Raw genomic sequence first — 26,471 nt, forward strand, 5'->3', positions numbered from 1 at the left:
ATAATACTCGTTCAGAGAACAGTCAGTATACATGTCACGCAATAAAGTGTAAAACAGTGAAACTGAGTGACTTCAGTTCATATTTACATCATCAGTTTGAGTGTTTGTGTTTCTCTCAGATCCATCAGCAGATGTTCAGCATCCTCACAGGAGTTTATTGTTACAGTAATACTGGAAACACACAGAATAACTATCAAACTAAACACACTGACACATCAATCATATCTGACTGTCACACATGTTTATACTTCAATATCTCTTTATAATCATTGATCAAGATCACTGCATGTCTGAGGTTCTTCATTTGACTGACAGTTATGTAAAATTACTTCATCTGCAGGTGTTTTCATGCTTCATTGAGTCAGGTTTATTTATAAAATGTGAACTTTCATATTCAAAACAGACAAAATGAGTCAAAGACATAAAGATAGAATATGATTTTATTTGATGAATTGTCACACAATCATGAGTGAATGAATAAAGCAGACATAGACTTGAGTTGTTTGTGAAAAGAGATGTGAGATGATAGAGAGAAACACAGTTAGTCTGTTAGTCTTGATGTGAGACAGAGGAGAGAGTGAGTGGATCTACTGTGAACACTGATCTCTCCTCAATTCTCCAGTGACTTTATCACGCTGGTCTTTCTGTGTGAGCTCACAGCTGACTGAGATCACTGAGCTCCACTCCTGCTCAGAGAGAGTCAGACTGCTGCTCCAGCTGTACAGACCGTCCTTCTCCAGGAGAGCAACACTGCTGTACTGAGACCTGCTGCTGATCCCGTCCACCTTCCAGTTCAGACTCCAGTCTGAGGGGAAGCCCTTGTTGGCCACACACATCAGTGTTGCTGTTTGCTTTGTGGAAATCTCTTCACTGGACGGCGGCAGGACGCTCACTTTAGGGGGACTGTTACCTGACAATCACATCAATAATCAATAATTCACACAAGAAAGAAAATAACTTTATTTGTGTTAAAAATGAAAAATCATAATAAAAAAACTAAGAAAGTTTAGGGCTCCTGAATATTTTTTAGTTTTTTTAATCATAGCTGCTGGCTAATATCACTTTTGTCATGGTTATCCGAAGACTTTAAATCACCGAAATGCTATTTGTTACTTAAATGAAAAATATCAATGAAAAAATATATAAAGGCTGTTTCCTAGATCGGGTTTATATAAATAAAGGAGTAGGGCTTAATTGCATTAGGTTATTACACTTTCAACAAACATATCTTACAATAAACTTTACTCTTGTGCACTGGTTGAGACAAAACAATGGCACTGACATGTTAAGATATTTCAGTGCAAATCAGCTCAAACATACATTTTAGCGTGTGACAAAACTTAAGCTCTGTTTGGGAAACTGACCCATATTCATGATATTAAGAAATTTGAAATATTGTATAGGACAGACAGTTGAAGTCTTCGTAGTTGCATAAAACTGTATTGAAATGTATAACATTATAAATAATATTAATAAATAATATTCAATTTTTTACATAGTACAAGTTTTGCATACACTTAAAAATCCTTTGTGACATTAAGTTTTGCTTCTTATAACACTTTCTAACTTGAATTTTAGTCTAAATTAAATTCTAGTAAATATGAAATCAACACATTACAAACAAACAGCTCAATAAAAATGTGTTTTAAACAATAAATTATTTTAAGCAACTGCAGTTTGAAAAGTGTAACTTACTGTTTACGAAATGCTGTGACACAATAGCTTTGTAACCCAGTTAGTTTTAACTACACATTAAATAATGCAGCTGCACTTTGTTAACAAATAATACATTGAGCCTAAACAAAATATGACTAAATGTTGAGTTCAAATAAATGTAAAAAAAAAACTTACTGTAAATTTAATCATTTTGAGTTTAAGAAATTGAAAATCATTTTGAGCTTAAGAAAATCCACAAACTTTTGCAAGTATTTATATTTATAAATTATTAAACATAAACAAATATTAGTCACAATAATACACCAAAAATCTTGAGTTAAAATTGCAGGGTGCTCTGCTGTATACAATATCTTTTTAATACAAATAAATATGGTAAAACATGCATCACTTATTGTGTTTCATTACTGATGTATATATTTATAAACAGTTATTTATTGTATTAAAATTATTATTGAATTATTTACTTACTGCCAACATCCAGTTTGGTGCCGCTGCCAAAAGTCCACCACAGTGATACAAACTAATAGAGCGACTGTACAAAAACCTCTACACACTTGACTGAACACAAACTACATTAGAATATACAACACGAACATCACACAACACAAACAAATATTGTGAAGATCTCTGAATGATTTATGTAATAAACAGAAAACTATTACAAAACCTGTTCATGTTTGTTATTGCTTGATCAATTTATTTTCTCCAGTTTTCTCCCTATCATTATTTTTTTATTTTTTTAGTTGTGTGGACACTTTGTAACTCTTAAACCTACATACACAAATGCTTTACACAAATTAATTTTGCACATGAATGTTTTACTTTTATTCAAAACTTTATTTGTTATTTATTGTTTAAGATTTTAGTTTTTATTCAGAATATTTCTTGCATGAAAGTCCAATAAATAATGATAGTGCAGTCTGTATGAGCAGAAGTTTCCTGTCGTCTTCTTTGCATTGTGTTGTCATGCTTCAGTGATGTGTGAGTGTTTATAGTGCTGTGAGTTTAACACTTCATGACTGAGATCAGAACAGAACAGAATCTTCATCATCACACAAACCAAAAGAACAACAATGACTTTCATCATCATCTTCATCTGGACACTCACAGTCTTTACTCAAGGTTTGTGTTGTAACATTTTTATCATCATCATTAATTCATTAAAGAGTAAAATATTGATTTGTTTCAGTGTTGTCTTATATTTCATTCTTGTTGTTTCTTTCAGTGTGTAGAGGACAGTACACTCTTACTCAGAGTCCATCAATAACAGCAGTTCAACCAGGACAACAGGTTCAAATAAACTGTAAAGTCAGCACTGCAGTGTATGGTGGTAATTTCTTATTTTGGTACCTACAGAAACCTGGAGAAGCTCATAAACTCCTCATAACATATGAAACAACCCTTCAGTCAGGAACTCCATCAAGATTTAGTGGCAGCGGATCAAACACAGATTTCACTTTGACCATCAGTGGAGTTCAGACTGAAGATTCAGGAGATTATTACTGTCAGAGTTTACATGAGCCTTGTAGTAACACCTGGATGTTGACACAGTGATAAAGAGTGATACAAAAACCTCTGTCAGTCAGACTGCACAGTGACTGAACTCATACACCTGACAGATACTGCAGATGATCAAACAACACAATAAAACACACACACATATATATATATATAGATCAGCTCTGTCTCCAGAGATCATCTTCAGATCACAGAGATGGATTTTACATTTACTGCTACATGAACATTTTCATCAACTATTAAACCTATTAAGTTCACGATACAGGACAGTGGAGGATTGCTACTAAAAGTGAAAGGTTGATGGTTAGTGCAATTTACAACTCCACTTTTTTACCAAACAAAATAGCACAACATAAACATAAATCCTATTTAAACATAATGTATATTATTTAAAGGAACAATATACGGAAACCAAAACTGTCAAACAGAAGAATGATATGACAAACAACATTTGTAATCATGGCCGCGGGAAGTGGGCAAGAGCGAGATTTTTTTAAGTAAAAATATTTTGCACAATTTATATATTACTTATGAATATTATAGGAAATAATTTTTGACACACGTAGGTTACTACGTGTATTTTGGATTTTAATTTAATAACTGTCTGTGCCTACCCATCTCCGTGGCCTCATCCGAGCGCACCTTCTCCGCCTTGCATCTTTTGAAGACATGGGTACGCAGCACCATGACCCAGAAAAGACTCGCACACCTTTGGCCGATGCATGCCCACACAGAAATTCTGAACTCCCTGGGCATTCGTCCCCTAGCTCATGAGAGACTTTGGACTTTATTATACAACTAGCGCAATGCGCAATGCGAGTGTCTTTTGCTAGAGTAAAGAGCCTGTTGATACAGTATTAACGGGATGACAACACGGGTTTGCTTATCACATACCTGGATGCGAAGCAGCACAAAAACGCTGTTTAATATGAAAAATTAAAGGATTAAAATGTAAAAGATTATTATTGAGTCTCTTGGACATAAATGATGACTGATTATGAGACGTAAGAAGGCGTAAAGAGCTGCTTCAATGCTTTGCTTTAAACAAATGCATTTTAAAATGTTTTTTAAATGCTACCTAAATGCTAATTTATTGTATTGTAATGACTCTGTACCTGTGGATATGGTGAGATGAGAACGTTTGTAAATTCTTTATCTCTTGTTTGTAACAAATAAAGTATTTTTAGAGTACAAACCTTATATAAAGCCTAATATATTCTAAAAAGAATTATACACCATATATTTCTTTATAAAAGTATACAATATCAGAACAAAATCCATTATTATTTTTGTTCAATTAATGAATTATTTATAAGTTTAAAAAATATTACAATTAGTAAAAAAAATTCTATATAAAAATATATTATGTATGTTACTGTGAGCATATTTTACCATTGTTAATCGACGTGTAATCCTAACTTAAATACGAAAGTAAAATATGTTCGTCCGCATGGACATTGAAAATTTTGAAGTTTAATTAATATTATATGTTGTGTGTAAATATATGTATGTATATCTGAAGTTGTAACGAAAGTAATTTCCCCTGGGATAATTAAAAGTAATTCTGCTTTTGATTAATAGCGCAGAGTGTATATTAATCTGAGAACTGCTGATGTGTAAACCCTGGCTGTGTGCACTGAAGTGTGTATGACAATAAAGTAGTGAAACTTAATGTATTTATTTTAAAAATGTATTTTAAATAGGCCTATAGGCTCATAGGTTTTTTGTACAAAAAAAATCACAGCACCACCTGTTCAAAATGACTTCCAGCAGCATAGGTGTGATTGGCAAAGGACAAAAAAGCAGGAAAATATACGGCACACCTACCATGACGTGGCGACATACATATGCACACATGCACGCACGCGCAAACACACACACACACACACACACACACACATACAGGTTAACCTGAATTATGAGGACAGTTTCTTCAAACCAGAAAAATATGTGGTTTAGGGGTACTATGGTTTTCCTTAATGCTAGAGCTTTCAAATTAAAATGGAAATGCTTTAAAAATCATGGCTTTAAAACTCAAAATCAATTTTTTATTTATCATTTATAAAACTGGATACATGGCATCCTGATTTTTTGCCTAATTACAAGGACATATGTCCTGAAAGACAGAAACCAGGATTGTGAGGACAAATGGTTTACAAAGACTATGTGATGTCACAATGACATCACAGCTAATTATAATATACAAAAAATATGATTACACGCTGCACTGCAAAGACATTTGATTTACTAGGACTAGGATTCCTCTGATGTGAAAGTTCATCACTGGACAAAAAGGTTTATTAGTACTCTGATAACTCCACCATTTAAGCTTTTAGTTTAACCAAAATAGGCTTTATGAAAATTCTTTTCAGGTTTAGTGCTACACTTGCTCGCTTTCATTCATTCCCAACCAATTGTTTATTTCACTTCATACTTACATTTAACCCAAATATTGTTTACCAATTTTATTGTGTAGTACGAAATCCGAGAGAGGCCATGCACTATTATTATTTTTGCTTGTTTGTTTTCTCGTTATCACAACTACATTTCTCGTTATCTTGAGATAACAAATGTTGTTTTCTCGTGATCTCGACATAACAAAAGTTGTATTCTTAATAGGGCTGGGTATCGATTCAGATGTTCCATATCGATTCCATTTCGATTCACAAGCTGTCAAATCGATTCAATTCCGATTCTCGATTCAATTTTCGATTCTGGTTCTCGGGTAGGTTTTTATACTTGATTCTCGATTCAACTCAATGAATATAGATTTAATACAAATACTATATTAATAAAAAAGAACAGTGAACAGCAATTTACAAATGGGTAATTAATAAAAAATTAAAAGCCACAACACTAACGTTGAAGAAGACTAGTAATTAGATTAAAGTTAATCATACGTTCAATGTTTGTGGAAATAAATATGAAAGAAAAAAAAATCGATTCTGCTCTTTGAGAATCGATTTTTATTAGACCACGTTTTAAAAAACGATTAATCGGAAAATCAATTTTTTTGCCCAGCCCTAATTCTTAAGATGTGTTTAAGCGTACTTGTACTCGATAGAATGTGTTGTTTTGTTTGTAAACAGCAAAAGCATAATTTGCTAAATTAGCATGGATGAACAAATTAGATTTTACTTGGATCAGAAATTCGCTCAAGCTGAAATAGATTTGTCAATATTTACAATTTTACAGAGGTGAATTTAGGGACCGTCTTTAAGTTACTCAAAAATATTCACGTTTCTACTTTTAACAGCATTTAAATGGAATGACGTAAAGTCAAAAAATAGTAACAAAACCAACGTGTTTATGTGCTTGTCAGCTATAATGCACACTTTTTAGATTTGTTATTTATTTAAATAAACTGTTAAATACTATTCAAGATAGAAACATACAGTATTACTTTAAAGATGGTCCCTAAATTCACAAACATGAACGGTCTAACTTTATTTATTATTAAGTCTATCGGCTACACATTAGCTACACGTGTGGTAACAGCGAAGACCCCAACTGATATGCTTTAGCAGTCCACTTCAAAATACACTAAATATTATGGACAGGAAATTACATTATGACATTTGGATTATCATGTCAGGATAACGTGAAAACAAGCAAGCAAAAATAATAAAAGTGCATGTCCTCTCTCGGCTTCCGTAGTGTAGTGATTTTTCAGGAGTAACTTTTACTGCTCACACAGTACTTTGGGTTAAGAACTGGATCGTAAGAACACAGATGGTTGGGCACAAGAACTATTGATTATGAAATGAATATAAAAACATATAATTTTGTAACGGGAAGATTTCTCGTTTTTGTTCAGTTCAACTTGAAGTACCAAAGTAAGGGAAAAATCACACAGAACGTGTTTATGGCATTGAGAGGCACCTTTTTTGAATAGTTTTCTGTGGAAAGTTAGCATTTTGTGCGCTCTTTATGCACTCCTAATGGCTCGCATTTTGCAGGAGCGCTCGAGCGCACTTTCCGTGCCTCTCAAGTTCTCTAGCTCGTGAACGAGTCTGTGAATCCCAATTGCAAGTGATTATCCCCATGCCATAATCCCTTGAAAAATAAGAGCTCCTGGATGTAAACTTTCGAGGGAGTAGCACAATAATATCACATTTTGTGGACAAATGTAATACTGTAGCTGTTACCACCAAAATGACAAAGAATCTGCATGTTTACCATATTGATTTAGAGGAGTACACAATTTGATGCTCTTCGCAGCCAAAGTCTGTTCTGACAACACACACCAATGCAACGTTTTGAAGTCTAATAAATATGCAGACTTTCCTAAGACAACATTTTGGTATTCTCTAGAAACGACAAATAATTGGCAAGATTAGTCTTAACACCTGAAAACTGTAAATCAAAAGGGAATTAAAAAGAATCTGAATAAATAAGCAGAATTGTAATACTTATCTGAACCGATACAATTTAAATGATACCCAACCCTATACAGTAGTAGTAGTATAAGTTATTAATTGGATTAAGACTAGTGTTAGAAGCATGTAACGGACTCCTCATCTTATTTAAAAATTTACTATACTAGGTATTGAAAACTTGCAATGAAACACAATCTTTGGTAATAAAGTAACAATACCTCGCTTTTATTAAAGAGGCAAACAGCTCAGTCAAAGATGACAACAACAGTTGACTAAATATAGTCACAAGTGTTTAACTTTGTTATTTTTAAAATTTATAACAGCAGCGTTAAAACAGTCATATTGAACATCAATACATTTTTATATTGCAAGCAATACAGATACTTTAATCAATTACTATAGTAGGGATGAGATTGTTATGCACATCTCATCAGTAAAGTCGATTCCGTGATTAGTAGTAAATCATAATCACCTGCTTTCAGATGGAGCCCCATTTACTACACAGAGCCGTAGTTCACTGACAAGCTAGGCAATATCGCAGGGGATTCGTCCACAATAATGAATGCAACATTGCAGAGTTTGTCAATGAATCAAGGCTCTGTGCAGTAAATGGGGCTCCATCTGAAAGCAGGTGATTGCGATTTACTACTAATCACGGAAACGACTTTACTGATGAGATGTGCATAACAATGTCATCCGATATATCGCCCAGCCCTACTATAGTTCAAGTATGTCAGACATGAACACTTCACTGCAGACTAGACAATCAAATATATCCAATAAGGTAGTCAATCAGTTAAAAACTATTTTCTTAATTTCATAACTATTATCTCATTTGAAACCAGTCACTTAAAAAGTGTATATAAACCAGATAACAGCAAGGGGCAACATTTACTTGCAACATTATAAAAACCAGTTAACGGCTAAACAATCTTCAAAAATCTTTACAACAACAGTTGTAAAATCGTCATAATAAACTCCAACATTCTTGATAGGAAAGTAGGCTGGAAAGAAACTAACACCAATTCAAAATGTATAGAACTACATTTCATTAACACTGAAGGCTTGGTGATTAGGGGCTAACAGCACTTTCATACCGACTTCTCCTTTTGGCAGTTATACCTCTGTTTCTCACAAAGTATTGTATGTTTTGTACTGACCAGTTTTGTAGCACAGGCTCTTCAGCAGATTTGCACTGAAGACACTCAGATTTTGTGCCCAAATTTCCTTTTACTATGTGGACTTTAAAATGTCTCATCACGGCAGCAACTTCTTCTTTAGACCACATTCTTTTCTTCTTATCAGCAGTCCCACGATGTTCCAACACTTCCAATTACTAAAAAGAAAGCAGCATTGCAAAATGTTTAATACTGTAAAAAAAATTGACAGAAATGCTCAGTAGTAGTTACAAGAATTGTCAAATTTTTGACAAATCGTTTATGCCCATGACATTTTATGAAACCAACATTGATTATTAAATTTATCGTTTTATGTTCTTCCCTCAAAAGAGACAAATCTGAAAGTTTAATGAAGTCCAACGTTAAGTGACAACGAAGGATTATCAAGTAGATAAGTGGTTACTAAAATAATTACCTGCTTTAGCCACATAAACGTTTGTGAGCTACAAAAAGTGAGTGAGTGAGTGAGATTTATGGGTCGCGTAATTCTTTTTTATTTTAGGGTCGCTCTTTAAAAAGTTTAAAAAACCACTGAAGTAGAGGGATGCGTTACTGGTTTCAGAGTGATGTAAAGCACTGTGGTTATTTACACACGTGCAGCTCATAATAAAGTGTGTGTCTCTCAAATTAATACAAAGTGTAAGCCGCTCCCAATACATTCTCTTTACACCTGGTATTTAAATCTGTCTCTTTTTTTCCCCACTTTCCACCGCTTCTGTCCAGATTACTCTGAGGGGATGGTCTGTGGAGACTATGGGCGAGTTTCTCTGCTGCCATTTAAACATGAGCGGGAGTAATGAAGAGTTTATATTGACACAAACTAATATTATGTCAGAGTCCACTGCTTGTGTTGTAAGTAAACATGCTGCACAGTGTTTTGTACATGTATATGTAAGAGCTTTCTCTGATATTTCAGCACAATTGATAAAATAAGCTAGTGCAACTTTCACATGTTCGCAAAATGAAACAAATGAAAAACGCAGAGATCAGCTGCTTAAGTTGTATCAATAAAAGCCTAAAGATAGCGCTGTACACCGTGTGTTCATGCTAAAAGTCAGAAAAGATGTAAAACATTGATCTCAGTACCTCGGATTACATAAATTGGCGGAGAGTAGGTGGTCTTGTGTGGCTGTTCGAACACATTCGACCACATGCGTGTCTACACCACAAAAGCAATCCGATCATAAGTGTTTGACTACCTCTGCAGGGTTTCCCACAGAAAATTTGTTAGTTAAGGTGATAGGGTTGGGCGAGTGGGCGGGGCAGAGAGCGTGGCAATCAAAGGGGCGTCATGATGAAAATAAAAATATTTTTATCAAAAATATTCAAATAAAATTAAAGTAATTTTGAAGAAACTATGACAGAAAATGAACACATACTATTAATGAATTAAATGTTTTTAACTGATACCTCTAATGGGAATAGCTGCGTGATGAAGTAAAACTAAAGTGTTAATAAACACAAACTAAAGCAGATGTTGGTAGAACGTCTGGCAAACGATGATAGATAGAGCAAAAATTGTAAAAACTGATTATTTGCCACTATTAATGACATTATCTTAAAAGAGTGTAACTACGGTAACATGTAAATAATGCACATAAATAAAGTGAGCAAGAGCCCTCAACAATTATATTGAATCAACAGGCACGTGCAACCTAGATAGCAGGTTGCTCAAACAAAAATCACCAGCTTACTTGCATTAAATTTGCAAGAACTATAGACGAATACAATAACAGGCTTAAATAAACCCAAAACATAAATCCACTTACAGTTCTCACGGACTCGCGTTTTATCAACTGGCTATCCACGTCTTTATCTCATATCGGCCATGTGGTGTGCACGCTCGTGGTGTAAAGCGCGTCCACGCTATTCTCCAAAATGTTTTATCAACTGGCTAGTTATACTGCAGACAGTGATGATCCAGACCGCGTCTTTCTCATTTCGGCCGTGTGGCGCGCGGCCCCGCTCGCGGTGTGAAGCGCATCTGCGCTATTCTCCGAGATGCACCTCACGGCCTTTTGTGCAGCGGATTTTTTTTTTTTTGACGACCTAGTTAAGGCGGTGGGATTTTCAAGCTGAGGCGGGCTGCCTGAACTGAAATGGGCTGCTGGAAACCCTGCTCTGAATGTGGTTGAAAGTGGACGAGCTCATAACATTTTGAACACAGTTTACAACTGCCTTTAGCATTGTCCACTTGTGATCAGTTCGACGAAACGCATCTTAAAGAGCATCCATTTCATTGCTAAGAAACTTTATTTTGTGTATTTGGTATTATACAATGTGTTTGCATGGTTTATGGTTAAAAAGCACATTATTTTCCACATACTGTAAACTTTTGTAGCTTTTTCACGCTCTTCCTGAAACTCATCGATTTGAAAAGCTCTGTGTACCTGATTGGCCAGCTAATCTGTACATTGTGATTGGCCTGACTCTGAATACCTCTGACGTCAGCTGGAAATGTGACGCTCATTACCATGTTTGAAAGATTAGGTCACAATGCAGTGCTAACAGAAGTTAACTTACAGGCTGTGAGTCAAAATGAGAGAAATTATGATAATGTCGATCTTTACTACATCACCAATATCAACTGTTGCCTACAAGCTTTGTGTTTGTTGTGGTCCAAGAAAAGAGATTTACGTTGAAGACGATAACTCGTGTCTTCGTTTACTTTGGGGTTTGTACCTTTTGCATATCGTTAACATGTACTAATACACACTTCCACACCAAAGGAAATGTAAAAACGTGAATCGGACAATAGGTGCTCTTTAATACAACGTGTAAACAGCCCCTTATAACAGGTACATTTTCTGTGAATCCAGCTATTCTGATATACTGAAAACACCTTTCCACATGTAAAACAATAGCAGTCAGAAATTTTCAAAGTAGCGGTCGACCAATATGGGTTTTTTAATGGCCGATATTAAGAAAGCAATGTGGCCGATATTTAAAATGTGTAATATAGTGAGAAAATTTTAAGTGAGAAACATATAAACATTATTTAAAGGCGGAGTGCACAATGTTTAAAAGCCAATGTTGAGATTTGAAATCACCCAAACACGTCCCTACCCCAATAGAATCTGGAGCTTCTTTTGATAGACCCGCCCCACACATACACTACCCCAGCAAGGATGTCGGTTAGAAAACACGCACCTTGCTGCTGATTGGCTACTTTACTACGTTACTTTACGCAGTACGAAGTTGTTTCACTTTCTTAAAGTTAAAAATATATGACTAAACCCCAAAAGATTTATGTCTCTTTTTCAGTTTAGTCTTTGTAAAAACATTACAAAAACACAACAAAATGCACAGCCTAATGGGGCATACACACCAAACGCGAGTTCAACGATTTGGGTGAGTAGATTACATACAAAGCCAATGCAAAGCCGCATCCTCGTACACAGCGATGCGAATTGGGTGGCGCAATTGCAATTGAAAATATTAAACTCAAGCGGAAATTTTGCATGACACGAAGTTAAATCCCACCAGTAATCTAGAGCGAGTAACGCGACGCCCCCGTGTTTGGTGTGTACATTATATACAAGTTATATATTTGCACACACACGACACTGCTTTCACGGTGGTCATTGAGTGACACTAGTTATTGAGTGTGGTGGGAAACAGCGTCTTATAAGTTACTGACAGCAATGCACATATCTGAGGAAGAGCTGGTCATGGGATTTGTCACTGTTTGAGAGGTAAATTTGTTACAGTTTGTCGTCAACCAGTTGCAGTTACTGCTGGGCTGCAGACGTGACACCTCACAGAACTGTTTGAGTGAGACTTTGCCACATGCTGGACTCTGAGTTTTACACACAACACAACGTCACGTTAAATAGGAATGATGATTAGTTATCTCACTGTCCATCAGACGCTGACTGTGTTTGACTTTGTGTGGCATGCGTGAGCCAGTCGGCGTGTAAAGGGATGTTTTCAAACATTTGAAGCGGTTTGCTCTTGGGTTGCTCGGTGCTTTGGTGTCGTGTGTCAACCTGTCTGTGGGGCTGTGCTAATGTGCTAACGTGACCAAACCGGCAAATCTATCGGCCAAACAAAAAGATTTATTGGCCTCTGCAATATACAGGGTTCCCACACCTTAGTTAACTTCAAATTCAAGGACCTTTCAAGGACTTTCCAGGTCCAATAGCCTCAAATTCAAGGACTAAATGTGGGGACACATTTCCAGTGAGAGCAAGATTACATTGTGTTACCTTTTAAGATACATTGTTACAGTTCCCTTTCAAGGGAACTCGAGCTGCGTCACTGCGGTGACACTTTGAGGACGCCTCTAGGGGGTAAGTGTGTCTGAATGTGTATATCAAATTCAACCAATGGTAAGGCTTAACGACAAAGACAGGGTGACGCAGGAGCCAGGAAGTATATCGCTATTTGAAATATTGCCAAAGACAGCGTTACAGGGACGCAGAAAGTATGACAAGAGAGACGCAGCGTCTCGTTCCCTTCTCAGGGCACAACACGTAACCCGAGGTTGTTGTTTGACATTTGACATTTCATGTGTCAAACACAAGTATGAAAAAAGCATTTTGGTATGAATCAACATTCGCATACAGAAGATATAAGCATTTAAAGCTTACATTAAAAGTCTAGAATTTTTATGATATTATCCTACACTACACAGGGAATAATATGGATTTTTTTCTAGAAAACTTATTGTATAAAAACGATTCAAGCACTTTCAATGACCTGTATCTATGTATGTATATTTTCAAAAACTTCCCAGGGCCTTGAATCCCCCCCCCCCAGATTCACAAACATTCAGGGATTTCAAGGACCCGTGGGAACCCTGACTATATTAGTCGACCACTTAAGACATTTTTCTCCACAGGTGGCGTTTTAGTTTCTTGAAACCGTCACACTGTTGCATTGCATAGGAAGACTGCTGACATTAGCTTAGTGCAGAGGTGGGTAACTTCGGTCCTGGAGTGATTTTGTGCATTTTCTAATTGGCATTTATGCACCCATGAAGAGGACGCCATTTCTTGTGAAAATCTGAAAGGGATTCAAGTCCGTAAGCGAAGTATTATTGGGTCGTGTTGTGTTAAGTCTCAATTTTACAGTCATTTTATGTCTGACAACAAAACAAATAATATGAAAAAAGCATTCAGCTGTGTTAAAATACAATATAATGTGACAGATTAGAGAGAAGCAAAACATATTTCAAGTGCCAACAATAGACTAAAGGCAAACATGAAGTAATAACACCACAAATATACTAATTAGGGAGTAATATCAGACCCACAAAAATCCTCAAAATCCAGCAGGAAACACTGTCTAAATGTTGTTTAAGTGTCTGCATTTAATGTATTGCAAAATAAGTGGATAAAACAAACTAAGTGGCGAGTAAACTGAAAGAACAACAGAGTAAACATTATAGTTACCAATTAGGGCTGGGCGATATATATAGGGGATTCTCATGCGTGTTTCATCAGTAAAGCCGTTTCCTTTATTAGTAGTACGGATGGGACCATTACCGGTTTCACGATTAACCATGATAAAATGTCCTGACTGTTAGTATTATCATTTAAAACAGTGTTTGATTACCGTGATTTTGAAAACTTGCGGTAAATTCTGTCCAGCCAGAATCAGCTTGACGCAGACGCGTGCATGCAAAATTGTTTTTTGCACAAGAAGGCGTCGCGAAGGCAGTAACAGGTGCACTGTTGTATTGCTGGTGCTTATGTGTGCATTTGATGTTATTTAAGGCACTGTTCATTTAGAACAGGTTCATACATCTCAGGGCTCCATGTTAATGTTCATTTAATGCAGGGGTGTCCAATACGTCGATCACAAAGGCAATGTCGGTAGATCGCACAGAAGTTAAATGTGTAGCGGAGGATTTTTTCGAATTTTAGAAAAGAACCGCCTTCTCAACTTTTTTAAAAAATGCAATTGCGCAACACTTCTGATTGACAACTACAGGGAGTGCAGAATTATTAGGCAAATGAGTATTTTGACCACATCATGCTTTATGCATGTTGTCTTACTCCAAGCTGTATAGGCCGGAAAGCCTACTACCAATTAAGCATATTAGGTGATGTGCATCTCTGTAATGAGAAGGGGTGTGGTCTAATGACATCAACACCCTATATCAGGTGTGCATAATTATTAGGCAACTTCCTTTCTGTTAATTGATTGATTGGTTAATGAGTATGCTCCCAATTATTGTGGGTTCCTCTCAGGTGTGTTTGTCATGTGACCATGCCATGTGATGTTCTATTTAAGCTGCACCTGTACCAATAAACAAAGTTTTGTGTGTTCTCACTGCAACCTGTGTGAAGCCTGTTTGTCTTTAGCCGGTATCTAGCCAAACTCTGAACCTAACACTTTCCATTGGCAAAATGGGTCAAAAGAAGGACTTGACAGGCTCAGAAAAGTCCAAAATAGTGCGATATCTTGCAGAGGGATGCAGCAGTCTTAAAATTGCAAAGCTTCTTAAGCGTGATCATCGAACAATCAAGCGTTTCATTCAAAATAGTCAACAGGGTCGCAAGAAGCGTGTGGAAAAACCAAGGCGCAAAATAACTGCCCGTGAACTGAGAAAAGTCAAGCATGCAGCTGCCAAGATGCCACTGCCACCAGTTTGGCCATATTTCAGAGCTGCAACATCACTGAAGTGCCCAAAAGCACAAGGTGTGCCATACTCGGAGACATGGCCAAGGTAAGAAAGGCAGAAAGTCGACCACCACTGAACAAGACACACAAGCTGAAATGTCAAGACTGGGCCAAGAAATATCTCAAGACTGATTTTTCTAAGGTTTTATGGACTGATGAAATGAGAGTGAGTCTTGATGGGCCAGATGGATGGGCCCGTGGCTGGATTGGTAAAGGGCAGAGAGCTCCAGTCCGACTCAGAAGCCAGCAAGGTGGAGGTGGAGTACTGGTTTGGGCTGTTATCATCAAAGATGAGCTTGTGGGGGCTTTTCGGGTTGAGGATGGAGTCAAGCTCAACTCCCAGTCCTACTGACAGTTTCTGGAAGACACCTTTTTCAAGCAGTGGTACAGGAAGAAGTCTGCATCCTTCAAGAAAAACATGATTTTCATGCAGGACAATGCTCCATCACACGCGTCCAAGTACTCCACAGCGTGGCTGGCAAGAAAGGGTATAAAAGAAAAAAATCTAATGATATGGCCTCCTTGTTCACCTGATCTGAACCCCATTGAGAACCTGAGGTCCATCATCAAATGTGAGATTTACAAGGAGGGAAAACAGTACACCTCTCTGAACAGTGTCTGGGAGGCTATGGTTGCTGCTGCATGCAATGTTGATGGTGAACAGATCAAAACACTGACAGAATCCATGGATGGCAGGCTTTTGAGTGTCCTTGCAAAGAAAGGTGGCTATATTGGTCACTGATTTGTTTTTGTTTGGTTTTTGAATGTCAGAAATGTATATTTGTGAATGTTGAGATGTTATATTGGTTTCACTGCCAAAAATAAATAATTGAAATGGGTATATATTTGTATTTTGTTAAGTTGCCTAATAATTACGCACAGTAATAGTCACCTGCACACACAGATATCCCCCTAAAATAGCTAAAACTAAAAACTACTTCCAAAAATATTCAGCTTTGATATTAATGAGTTTTTTGGGTTCATTGAGAACATGGTTGTTGTTTAGTAATAAAATTAATCCTCAAAAATACAACTTGCCTAATAATTCTGCACTCCCTGTAGGAGAACCAATAGTCTTGATGATCCACCCAGAAAAAGAAAATCCTCTGCAATACCTTTAATAACTGTATATGCTGCTCCACACCTCCACAAGCTTTGGAAAACAAAGAGCGAAATTGGCATTATGGTCTTAGAAACAAGTCTTTTTGAGTTGTTGCGCATTTCTTAAGTGTGTTTTTATAAATCTTATGCCTGCCCGCTGCAGCTGAGTCATCTAACTTCCGAAATTTGGATGCACATTCTTGCCTTCATGCAGGAGCTGTTCCACACGCACGGTGTATGTGCACGCGTGACCGAACGAGAGCAAGAGATGCTTCTGATACTGTTGTCATTTTCTAGTTTGTTTCATCAAAACCGCATCTCCGCTATTTTAAAGAGTTCTCGACATGGACTCAAGGATTTTTTTTTAAACTCCTCAAAAACAAATGGCGTAATGGTGACAGCCCTGAATTCAACGTAGAGATATATGCAGTATAGTCCTAACACACATTTAAAGTGTCATTAAAAAATTAACTGTTTTTAGCAGGTAAGTCTTGTCGCCTTTATCATTTTAAAAGTAGATCGCCACAAAAAAAACTCTGGACACCCCTGATTTAATGTTTATGCTTTTGTTTATGCAAAAGTGCCTATAGCTGCTAGTTGTATTTGTTGTTTGCTGATTTTCAAAAATAAAACTTGTTAACATGTTTTCAGAGTGTGTATCAGTTCTTTTTGAACCTTTTCATCTTATTTTAAGAAAACTGTAATAATATTGCAGGGCTCAACAACTACCCCATTCACACAGACTTCTGGTCCCAGAAAATACCCGTAAAATTGCCAGACAAGCGTCTGTATGAACAAAAACTCGTTCCGTTAATCTTCTGGGATCGTTGCCGGAAAGAGGACCTAGTAAGATACGCGGGTAACCCTCTGTGTGAACAAGAATGCCGTAAAGGGCGTGTCGAAGTGAGGACGCGCGCGTCATCATCACAACAACACAAGTTATGGTTCAGCTCCTTACAACGAGAGATAACATGCATATAAAAATTCACCACGAGAAATGTTGCAAACTAGATTGAAGCAGTTATCAGAAAATGATATATGAGACGCATAAACAATGACGCACGTGCCGTAGTGAGGACGCGCGTGTCATGGCAACATGAAGTTGGTTCAACTCTTTAAAATGAGGGATTTACAACATTCACAACGAGAAATGGCAGCATACTAGACTGAAGCAGATATCAGGTAAGTTAGCTCATTACTTACTGTGTTGAAACGGAGATCATTCAGCAGCATAAAAGAATATCGCGTCACGTGCTCATTTGAGCTATAATAAACGAAAATACCCGCATGTCATCCCAACAAGATATATCGTTCAGCTCCTCAAAATGCGGGTCTTAAATGCATATAAACAATCACGATGAGAAATATCTGAAAACTGTATTAAAGCAGAAATCAGGGAGCTCGTCAAATATCCACTCTGAAGCTGAGATCATTCACCAGAATAGAACTGTGCATTCACGCGGTCCTTTGTAGTCTTATCATAAACAAAAATGCACGCGAGTTGTTTCTGGAGAGAGAAATAATATATAATATGCAAACTTCAGACGCTGCGTGGAAGAGAGGGCGGGACTTTCAACATGTCACGTGTCTTTCCGGGACCATCAGATGCCGTGTAATCTTGGCAGTGTGAACGAAAAAAAAACTCTAACTATTCCGGAAAAATCCAGGATGCATTTTACGGGTATTTAACGGAATTTCTGTGTGAAAAGGGCTATAAAGGACTGCCCGGTGGCCCGGGGCAAGCATGAGAGATGTTCGGGCCAGTAAAAAGTTTTGTTACTTGCCCGATCGAGCCAGTGCTACACCCTCAGTCACTAAAGTATATTTTCATCAATGTATATTATTTAATATCTTGGAAGCAGACATTTACTTAGGTAAAACACGACGAAAGAAACAATGCAATATTTTGCACAATTTGTTGTCAGTTTACAAAAAGCATAAAAGTTGGGAGCCTTTTTTCGTTGGAACATATCTGTTGTATATGTATACAATTATATTTCACTTTTGAATTATTATTTTTAATTATGTGACACTGACATTTTTTTATTGGGTCAGTGAAAATTTTGGCAGGGCAAGTGAAAACCTGAACCACTGGCCCAAGCGGGCCAGTATAAAAAATTATTTGTGTTGAGCCCTGTATTAATAACCATGATAACTTTGGTCACTATAATCATGTGGAATTTTCATACCGTTCCATCCCTAATTAGTAGTAAATCGCCATCAGCTGCTTTCATATGGAGCAACATTTAATACACAGAGACGTAGTTCACGGACAAGCTGGGCCATATCACATTAATTATCGAGGACGTATCACCTGCGATAATTAATTTGATATGGCCCAGCTTGTCAGTGAACTACGGCTCTGTGTAGTAAATGCCGCTCCATCTGAAAGCAGCTGATGACGATTCAGATATTCTACCTTGATGGATCATTGTGTTGCTCATGTAGTTTGTGTTTAGGCCTGGGGCGGTAGACGGATTACTGCCATACCGCAGTCACATGCCGCAGGTCTAAGCTCCTCACTGTTGTGACTGCAAAAAATAAAAAAATAAAAAAGTAAAACATTGGCCTGCACTTGTGTATATGCGGGATTGTTATACGCTCAGCTTGTTCACTGAACATTAACCGTTACCTTATATGATTTAAATATTAAATTGTCATTGAGTACAAATACATTTGGCGGTTGTCCGACTCAGTAAAAGCAATACAAACATTTTATTTCATTCGAACGTGCAAACAGCCGCAACAGATCAACAATAGAATCAGGATTCTTACATTAACCAATTTTCACGCAACAAAGACCACGCGATCAGTCCAAAGGATTAATATCCAAAGAGGTTAGATTGTCTCTTTTTTTATCTAGCCTACTACAGTGGCCATTTCTAAAGCAGGACACATTTCAAAAAGTTTTGCTTTTGGGTCTTCTTTCTCTGTTTGTGGAAAAAAAAAGTTTTTTATGGTAAGGGTCTAGGAAGTGATCTGCCAGAGCATGCGAGACAGTGGTGGTCTGCCCGGACGCGCAAGTGACAAAGACGGACCACGTCATCTTGCGCACACACATGCGTCTCCATGCAGCTTCCAATCTATACTCAAGCAAGGACACGCATGCAGTACAAATGATTTCTCATACAAATGGTTACTTTACCAGACCGTAAGGGCAGCAATAATTTGCATAATTTACAGGCCATTCACAAATTAAGGATAGAAAAGTGGCAAAATGTCTGTAGGGACGTGTGGACACGCACAATGCCTTAAAAATTTTCTTTTAACTGATAATATCAATTGTCTAAGTTGTTAAATGTTGAAATTGAAGAAATGTTAAAGGAAACAATATTCACTTTACATGTTCCTTAAGTAATTTGCACACGTTTTGTATTGAAGATAAATAAATCATGCACAATATTTAACTCGTCGTCTTGCCAATAAACCGCGGGAATTTGAAGTCCCAGCATTATGTGTGTTTCTTTATAAATTAGCGTAACAACATTTATGTTTTTTAAATTAAAGCAAACTACTATGTTCTTGCAACCGGAAATGTACTTCATCTAATTCAGATTTAAAACAGTTGAATGTGTTGTTTATTTTGGTAATGTTATTCACTTTGTAGTGCAAAGTTTTCTCACTGGAGAATGAGACATGAATGGGCTTCTGGTCTATCCGTGTTCATGTGTTTTGAAGGTGTGGCATTGGATGGCAATTTGAATGTAAGGTGGGATTGTGATTTCAGTGCTAGTAGGCTAAAGGTAGCATTTTTTAAAATCAAATACCCTACTTTTCAAAGTCACAAGAAAATTGCCTCAACCCTACAGAAACAAGCCACAACACAAGTTACTGTACATCTTGAATGAGTATGGACCCAAGCCAGAATTGCTTTCATACTCTTTCCAACCATGCCTAGTAGGGTTGTGCCGATAGACGATAGTATCGTCCATCGACGATCTTCAGACATATCGCCAATGGCAGGCTTTCATGGCGATAGTCACGACGATAGTTGGGGAATGGTTATTATTATTATTATTATTATTATCATCATAGTTTTATATTAACACCCACAATGCATGCTTTTCCTCACATGAGGGTTTGGCTTCACTTTACGTGGAGAGCTTGTAAAGAGAGAATTCCTTCTTGCACGTACATGCATTAATGTGCGCGTCTTCGTCTCCTTCTACCACTAAATCCAGCGCGCCGCGTCATGAGCAGCTGCGCTTCTCTCTGTCTCACGTGCACGCGCTCTCGCGTCTGTCCGAAGTCTAAACATAAACTAAATAAGTAATCCTTATGTATTTGTTCAGTTTAATGCGTTTCATGCGAGCTGAGGCAAACTTTACTTTTTGTTTAAAATATGACCCGCTGCATATTAGCGCCTCTCTCTCACTCTCGCGTACGTGCAGAAAGCTGCGCTCTGTCTGAAGTCAGATCATTAGGTATTAATCCCGTTTATGATATGCATTTCAAGGAGTTGTAGAAACACGTCCCTCGTGTTTAATATATGATTGTGTTTAAATATGATAGCGTTCCGTTGGACCGATGCGTTTAAAAAGGCACCTCATGAGAGCACCACTGCTTGACACGTGTAGTCTTCAGCAACAGCACTAAACCAATGCATTGAATTGTTTATGTGCGCGTACGTGTGTGTGCGTGCGCAGATGCATGTTTTTACAGTTATTAAGTAATCATGATAGGGTTTTAATGACGCGCTCGCATTAATGGCATCAGGTTTAAGAAGGTTGCGGTCATGACGGTGTTGCTCTTGTTTTTTTGTCCACCCATCAAGTGACTTGTTATAATGAGTAAAAAATTAACAAATAAAAAATGAGTAAACTACTGCCCCGCCCCCCGATAATATCGTGTATCGCCGATCTCACAGGCTGACGATAGGACGATCTGAAAATAGGGCATATCGCCCAACACTAATGCCTAGTTCCAGAGAAATCAAACTTGGACAGGTAGTCCAAACACAGCTACCTTATTTAAGGGCTATAAAGAAAACCCAATACATTACCTTCATTCTGGCAGGCCTCTTGTGGTGATGTTGATACTTCTCTGTCTACTTCTCTGGTTCGTCTCCTGCATCATCTTCAGTATCAGTCAACTGGATTTGATCTGAAACCATAACATGCTTATTTAAGTGCAGTTTTTTTATATGGACATTTTGAGACTGGAATTGGAAGAACACAGAGCACAAGCACATTTTGCACTAAATAGACAAAATACCTTCAATTTGAATCTCATCAAGTGACTTTCCCTGGATGTTTCCAAGACAACCTTTGTCCATTGCTATTAGCATCTTGGAGATTTTTGCAAGCCGAATTGTCGCCTCAGGCAGTCTGTAGTGTTCACGGTGGACACGTATATCGTGTCCTAGAAAGTCAGCCACCTGGTCCAACTCATTCTCTTTGAGGCTTAAAATTTGGGAAAGGGTTGCAACATGCTTCCTGAGCTGAGTTGAGCGCAGATATTCTGTTTTTTTTGCTCCACACTTTTCTGCATGAAGTCTCAAGCAGACTTGACCGCTGTAGTAAGTTGAACATTGTGGTCTAGCAAAGAGAAAGATATTGGTATCAGGCACACCACATTCCATTCTTTTGCTGACCAAGAGATTCAGGGATTCCACCATGTATGGTGTTAGGAGGACTGCAACTTCTCGTCCACGTTTGCCCCTGATTTCCACCCTGCTAAAGTGCTCACAGAGCTTCTTTTCAAACTTGGTTAATCCCAAGGATACATCAGCATGGAGGGGGCTTTTGTCTCTTTCAATGAAGTTTTTCAAGCGCATTTTGGACACCTCCCCAGCACGCCTTCGATTAAAAATTATAATCCGAGCAAGAGTGGATTTTGCAAGGTCAGCATAACTTTGGGGAGATGCTGTTTTCTTTAATTTGTCAAAAGCAGACTCTGAAGTCTTTTCCAGGTGAGTGTGAAGAAGTTGCACATCCTGGGTAAAGGCACACACACTAGAGCCAACCACAGGACTATCCGAATCAGATTCCGAGTCAGTGTCAGGTACATAATCATCATCTTTATGCATGTCATCTTCATGCATGTCCTCATCTGATCGATTATCCTCTGAGCTGAAATTATGTTTATCCTAAAAATATAAAACATACTTAATATAAGTACCATTTCAATTGTTAATATACAGATTACTAGGGTATATCTGACAAACCTCAGGCACTGCCTGCTGGAGACAATCCTTATGCCATACACCAGAACAAACTGCAAGACAGGCAGTTGATATAAATCATTATACATCTACACTAAAACACGCTTTGCTTATTTACAGTACCAGAACAATTAAATGTACAGCTAAACTAAATTATTCAGACACCAGATATAATTTTTGCAATTTCTTTTAATAGTGGATGCAGGACACTAGTCAATTGAGGATAGCAAAATAAAATAAACTATGACATTACACCCAAAATTCTTCAGACAGTGGACTACCAATAAAACTGAATAATTCTTGGTCCCAAATTTTTCTCAGACACTTTGACCTGGCCAAGTTTTGTGTAAGTGTTTTTCCTTAGTGGCTAATGCAACCTTTTTACACCACAGACTGAACCAAAATGAGCATTGTTTGATAACTTGTTCATCCAAATTGGTATTATCTAATTGTGTTCTTACAAATGAATTAAGTTGAATAGCTGTCAGCTGTTAAATGCAAGCAAGTCTAACAGAAGATTTACCAAACCCAGTCAAATATCAAATAAATAAAGAGCCCCTATTTTCCTTGCCGTGATTTTAAATTTCTTTTGGTGTGTAAGTGTGTGTTAGTACATGTTAATGATCTGCAAAGTTATAAATCCCCAAAGTTTACGTTGAGATGAGATATCGTCTTCAACTGAAATCTCTTTTCTTGGACTACAATGAACGCAAGGACTGTAGTCATCAGTTTACTTCCATAACGAGTCTACTTTTCTGTCACATGTTTGAGGTATTTGACCAATCACAATGCACTGGATAGTAGGCCAATCTGAGCACACTACACTTTTCAGAACGTTGAGCTTTGTACAAATCAACACGTTTCAGAAAGGCATACAAGTGCAACAATAATGTACGGTATGTGGAAAATAATATGTTTAACCAAAAACCATGTAAAGTGCATTACACAAAATAGCATTCCTTTAGCAACGTCATATGACCCCTTTAAATGGAGTTTTTATAATATTTTATTAACTTTATCTTAGCTATAGTGAACAAACTGTGATAATGTGAGAAATGTGGAAGGGGTCTCCAATTTTGGTATCGTAGAACTTAAAGGCGGAGTGCATGATGTATGAAAGCCAATGTTGACATTTGAAATCAGAATATGTAATTGAGATCAGCTTTTTGGGCTGTTTAAATACAGAATGTTGAGAGTGTAGAAGCAAAACAGGTCTGAAGTTGCAAATCAAATACAACGTAATCACATCATGAATATGTTAGAGCGTGACATCATCCAGCGTCACAGTTCCACAAGATCTGGAAACACTTTTGCCACTGTCACGTCGGTTTCACGCCACACATGTGAGCAACATGTAGGCATAGTGTAAGCAGTGTGTGAGGAGAGCGTTTGCTGCACATGGCCATTGTGCCTTTACACCGGCTGCATTTGCAGTGTATGCTGAGCAGTTTACAAACAGTACAAAAATCTCAAGTTCACATTACATAATTTTACATTTGAGCAAAACCTCTTTAAGACGCTTTTGGACTGTCAGTGTCATTTATATAACTGTGATTTGTTTAATCCACAGTAAAAAAGTTATTCTGGAGCCCTGTAAATTGAAAACTCACTTCAAAAATGAGCTCACTGACCTTTACAACTGAAACCAATCCACTTGAAAGCAGACAGCCCTGATCCCAAGCATATTTTGCATTTGTCCAGGCATGACACGGTAGCATGAACCAAGTCATGTTTGTGACACTGTTTAGAAGCAAAAAAAGAGAAATGGGATAGAATTTAATTTAGCAACAACAGATTTCTTACAAGCATTTACAAATAAGAAACATTATATCAAAATTACTAGGCATTTTCAATGCAGCAGATTTATACTAACTGCTACCCAGATAGCAAGAAATATTTGTGCAACTTTTTAACTTTCAAAAACACATTAAGCTATTTTGTATTGACGGCAACAGTTGCTACTAGTGTGTTTCGACTAGTGTCCTGGTAAACCGTTCTGTCCTTACAATGCAGTGTGTTGTCAGATGAACACAATGCTCGACTCTACATCAACTAGAATGAACATACATTCATAAACTCATTATAAACACTAATGTATCTTGGGATGTTTTCAGACCTGAACCTTTGTTCCAGAACCTGGGGCGTTTTCTCCCTCGCTTCGGTTCGTTTTGGCATGGGTGAACACTGCAATTGAGCTCGGATTAGGGATGGCAAAAACTAAATATTTTCTTGACCGACCACCGAGCCTCATTAGCCGGTTGAAAACGGTTAACCGATAGGCCTATTAGTTTAAAATATGCTACGCTATTTGAATTAACAGCCATTTCGAGCCGCACCTGAAAATTCACAATTGCCGCTCTGCTTCACACACACACAGAGCCCCGGCGCTGCCCTTCCAACTCACATCACTTTTTTAAAATCCCCTACAGCGCGGAACATGAGTGCCGAATCAGAGGACAAATGGCTGCTTGGCTTAGAAATAGTATAATAGCCTATAATAGCCTAATTTAGAGATCACTTTTTTTAACTGACAACCGACAGCTTTGACCGGTTAACGTTGATACGGTCAACCATCGGTCAAACGCTCATCGTTTAACATCCCTAGCTTGGATCCGCACCAAAACAACCGCTCTGAGACCGCCTGAATGAGGTGGTCTCGGCCCGATTGCAAACAAACTCTGTAGCGGTTCAGTATACTGTAAGTGTAAAAGTAAACTGATCCAACAGACCAACAAACAGGCTCTTGTTGCTTTTTTAACCAGAAACATACCTGATAGCTCTTTGGTGATTAACTCTGGTGAGCACGTCAATGCCATTCAAAACCAAAGCACAACTGTTCCTTATAAAATGACTTAATTGCTCTTCTCAGCAATAGGTACATGACAAGAATGTTGTTCTGCGTACGTTTTGATTCCTGCTCACAATAATGAAGTAATAACCAGGGGTGCACATAACTTTGTACTCACTTGCTTGGTACTCACACTATTCATATCACCGACATCCTACATGCTGTCATCATCACTAATCTCCCGACTACTCTCTATGCCATATCTCTTTGGTTTAAACATGGTAGACGATGACGTATATAAAATAAAATATGCCTTGTTATTGTTTTTAACCCATATAACCTTTATAAATAACTACTAGCCTAACTCATAAATTTCTATAACCTTTATAAATAACTACTAGCCTAACTCATAAATTTCAAATGTTGTTAAAAACAAGTAAATAGTCAGAAATAAAAAAAATACCAATAGCACAAATAAATACAGTGCTGTTCATGTTTTCAGGCTGGTAGTTTTAAGGTAAAGAACAGAAACTGAACAAAGTAATCAAATAATACTGCATAGTCTTTAACTTTTGTAACTTTAACAAGGATTAATCCAAATTACACACTATTCAGTCAAGACAAGAAAACTATGATTTTCTCTGTTTGTGGTTTGATTAACATTAAAAAAGCATCAGGTTTATACTTTCTAATGCTGGATTGTTTTTAACCCATGGCTGGGTCAGTACTGGACAGAACAAACGGTTAGGTAACAAGAACCCAGCATTTTTAGAGTGTACTGTCACTTTAAGTGCACACATCAAATATATTGTTACACACGCATTTTTTTCCTCAAATTGCTTATATTCATTTAATGCGTAAAAGTCTGTGTACTACTATATCACAGGATTTTAAGATAATTGTGTTAAAATGTCTGCTCAAGTGCAAGAAAACAAACTCAGTTGGCATTTGTGTGCAGTCTTTGCTATTTGCTTGTACTAGTGTGCTGTCTGAAGCGCCTTGAGGTGTGGATCGCGTTCATGTTTAGAGGTGCGTGC

The 26,471-nt window shown here is 37.4% G+C and overlaps 1 protein-coding gene across 10 annotated transcripts in view; it reads right to left on the reverse strand.

Moving 5' to 3' along the window:
- Positions 1-8,227: 8,227 nt before the first annotated feature.
- The window catches only part of LOC129445878 (uncharacterized), a 31,232-nt gene continuing 12,988 nt past the window's right edge, over positions 8,228-26,471 (reverse strand). For all 10 annotated transcript variants that reach the window (XM_073868391.1, XM_073868392.1, XM_073868389.1 and 7 more), the window contains 5 exons: positions 24,278-24,386; positions 22,650-22,699; positions 21,698-22,571; positions 21,486-21,586; positions 8,228-8,910 (listed from right to left, as the gene is read on the reverse strand). In XM_073868391.1, coding sequence (XP_073724492.1) covers positions 21,531-21,586; positions 21,698-22,571; positions 22,650-22,699; positions 24,278-24,386 — 1,089 coding nt within the window. In that variant the 3' untranslated portion in view covers positions 8,228-8,910; positions 21,486-21,530. The remainder of the gene's footprint in view (positions 8,911-21,485; positions 21,587-21,697; positions 22,572-22,649; positions 22,700-24,277; positions 24,387-26,471) is intronic.

Source organism: Misgurnus anguillicaudatus, chromosome 6 (genome assembly GCF_027580225.2).
Source record: "Misgurnus anguillicaudatus chromosome 6, ASM2758022v2, whole genome shotgun sequence".
NCBI lineage: Eukaryota > Metazoa > Chordata > Actinopteri > Cypriniformes > Cobitidae > Misgurnus > Misgurnus anguillicaudatus.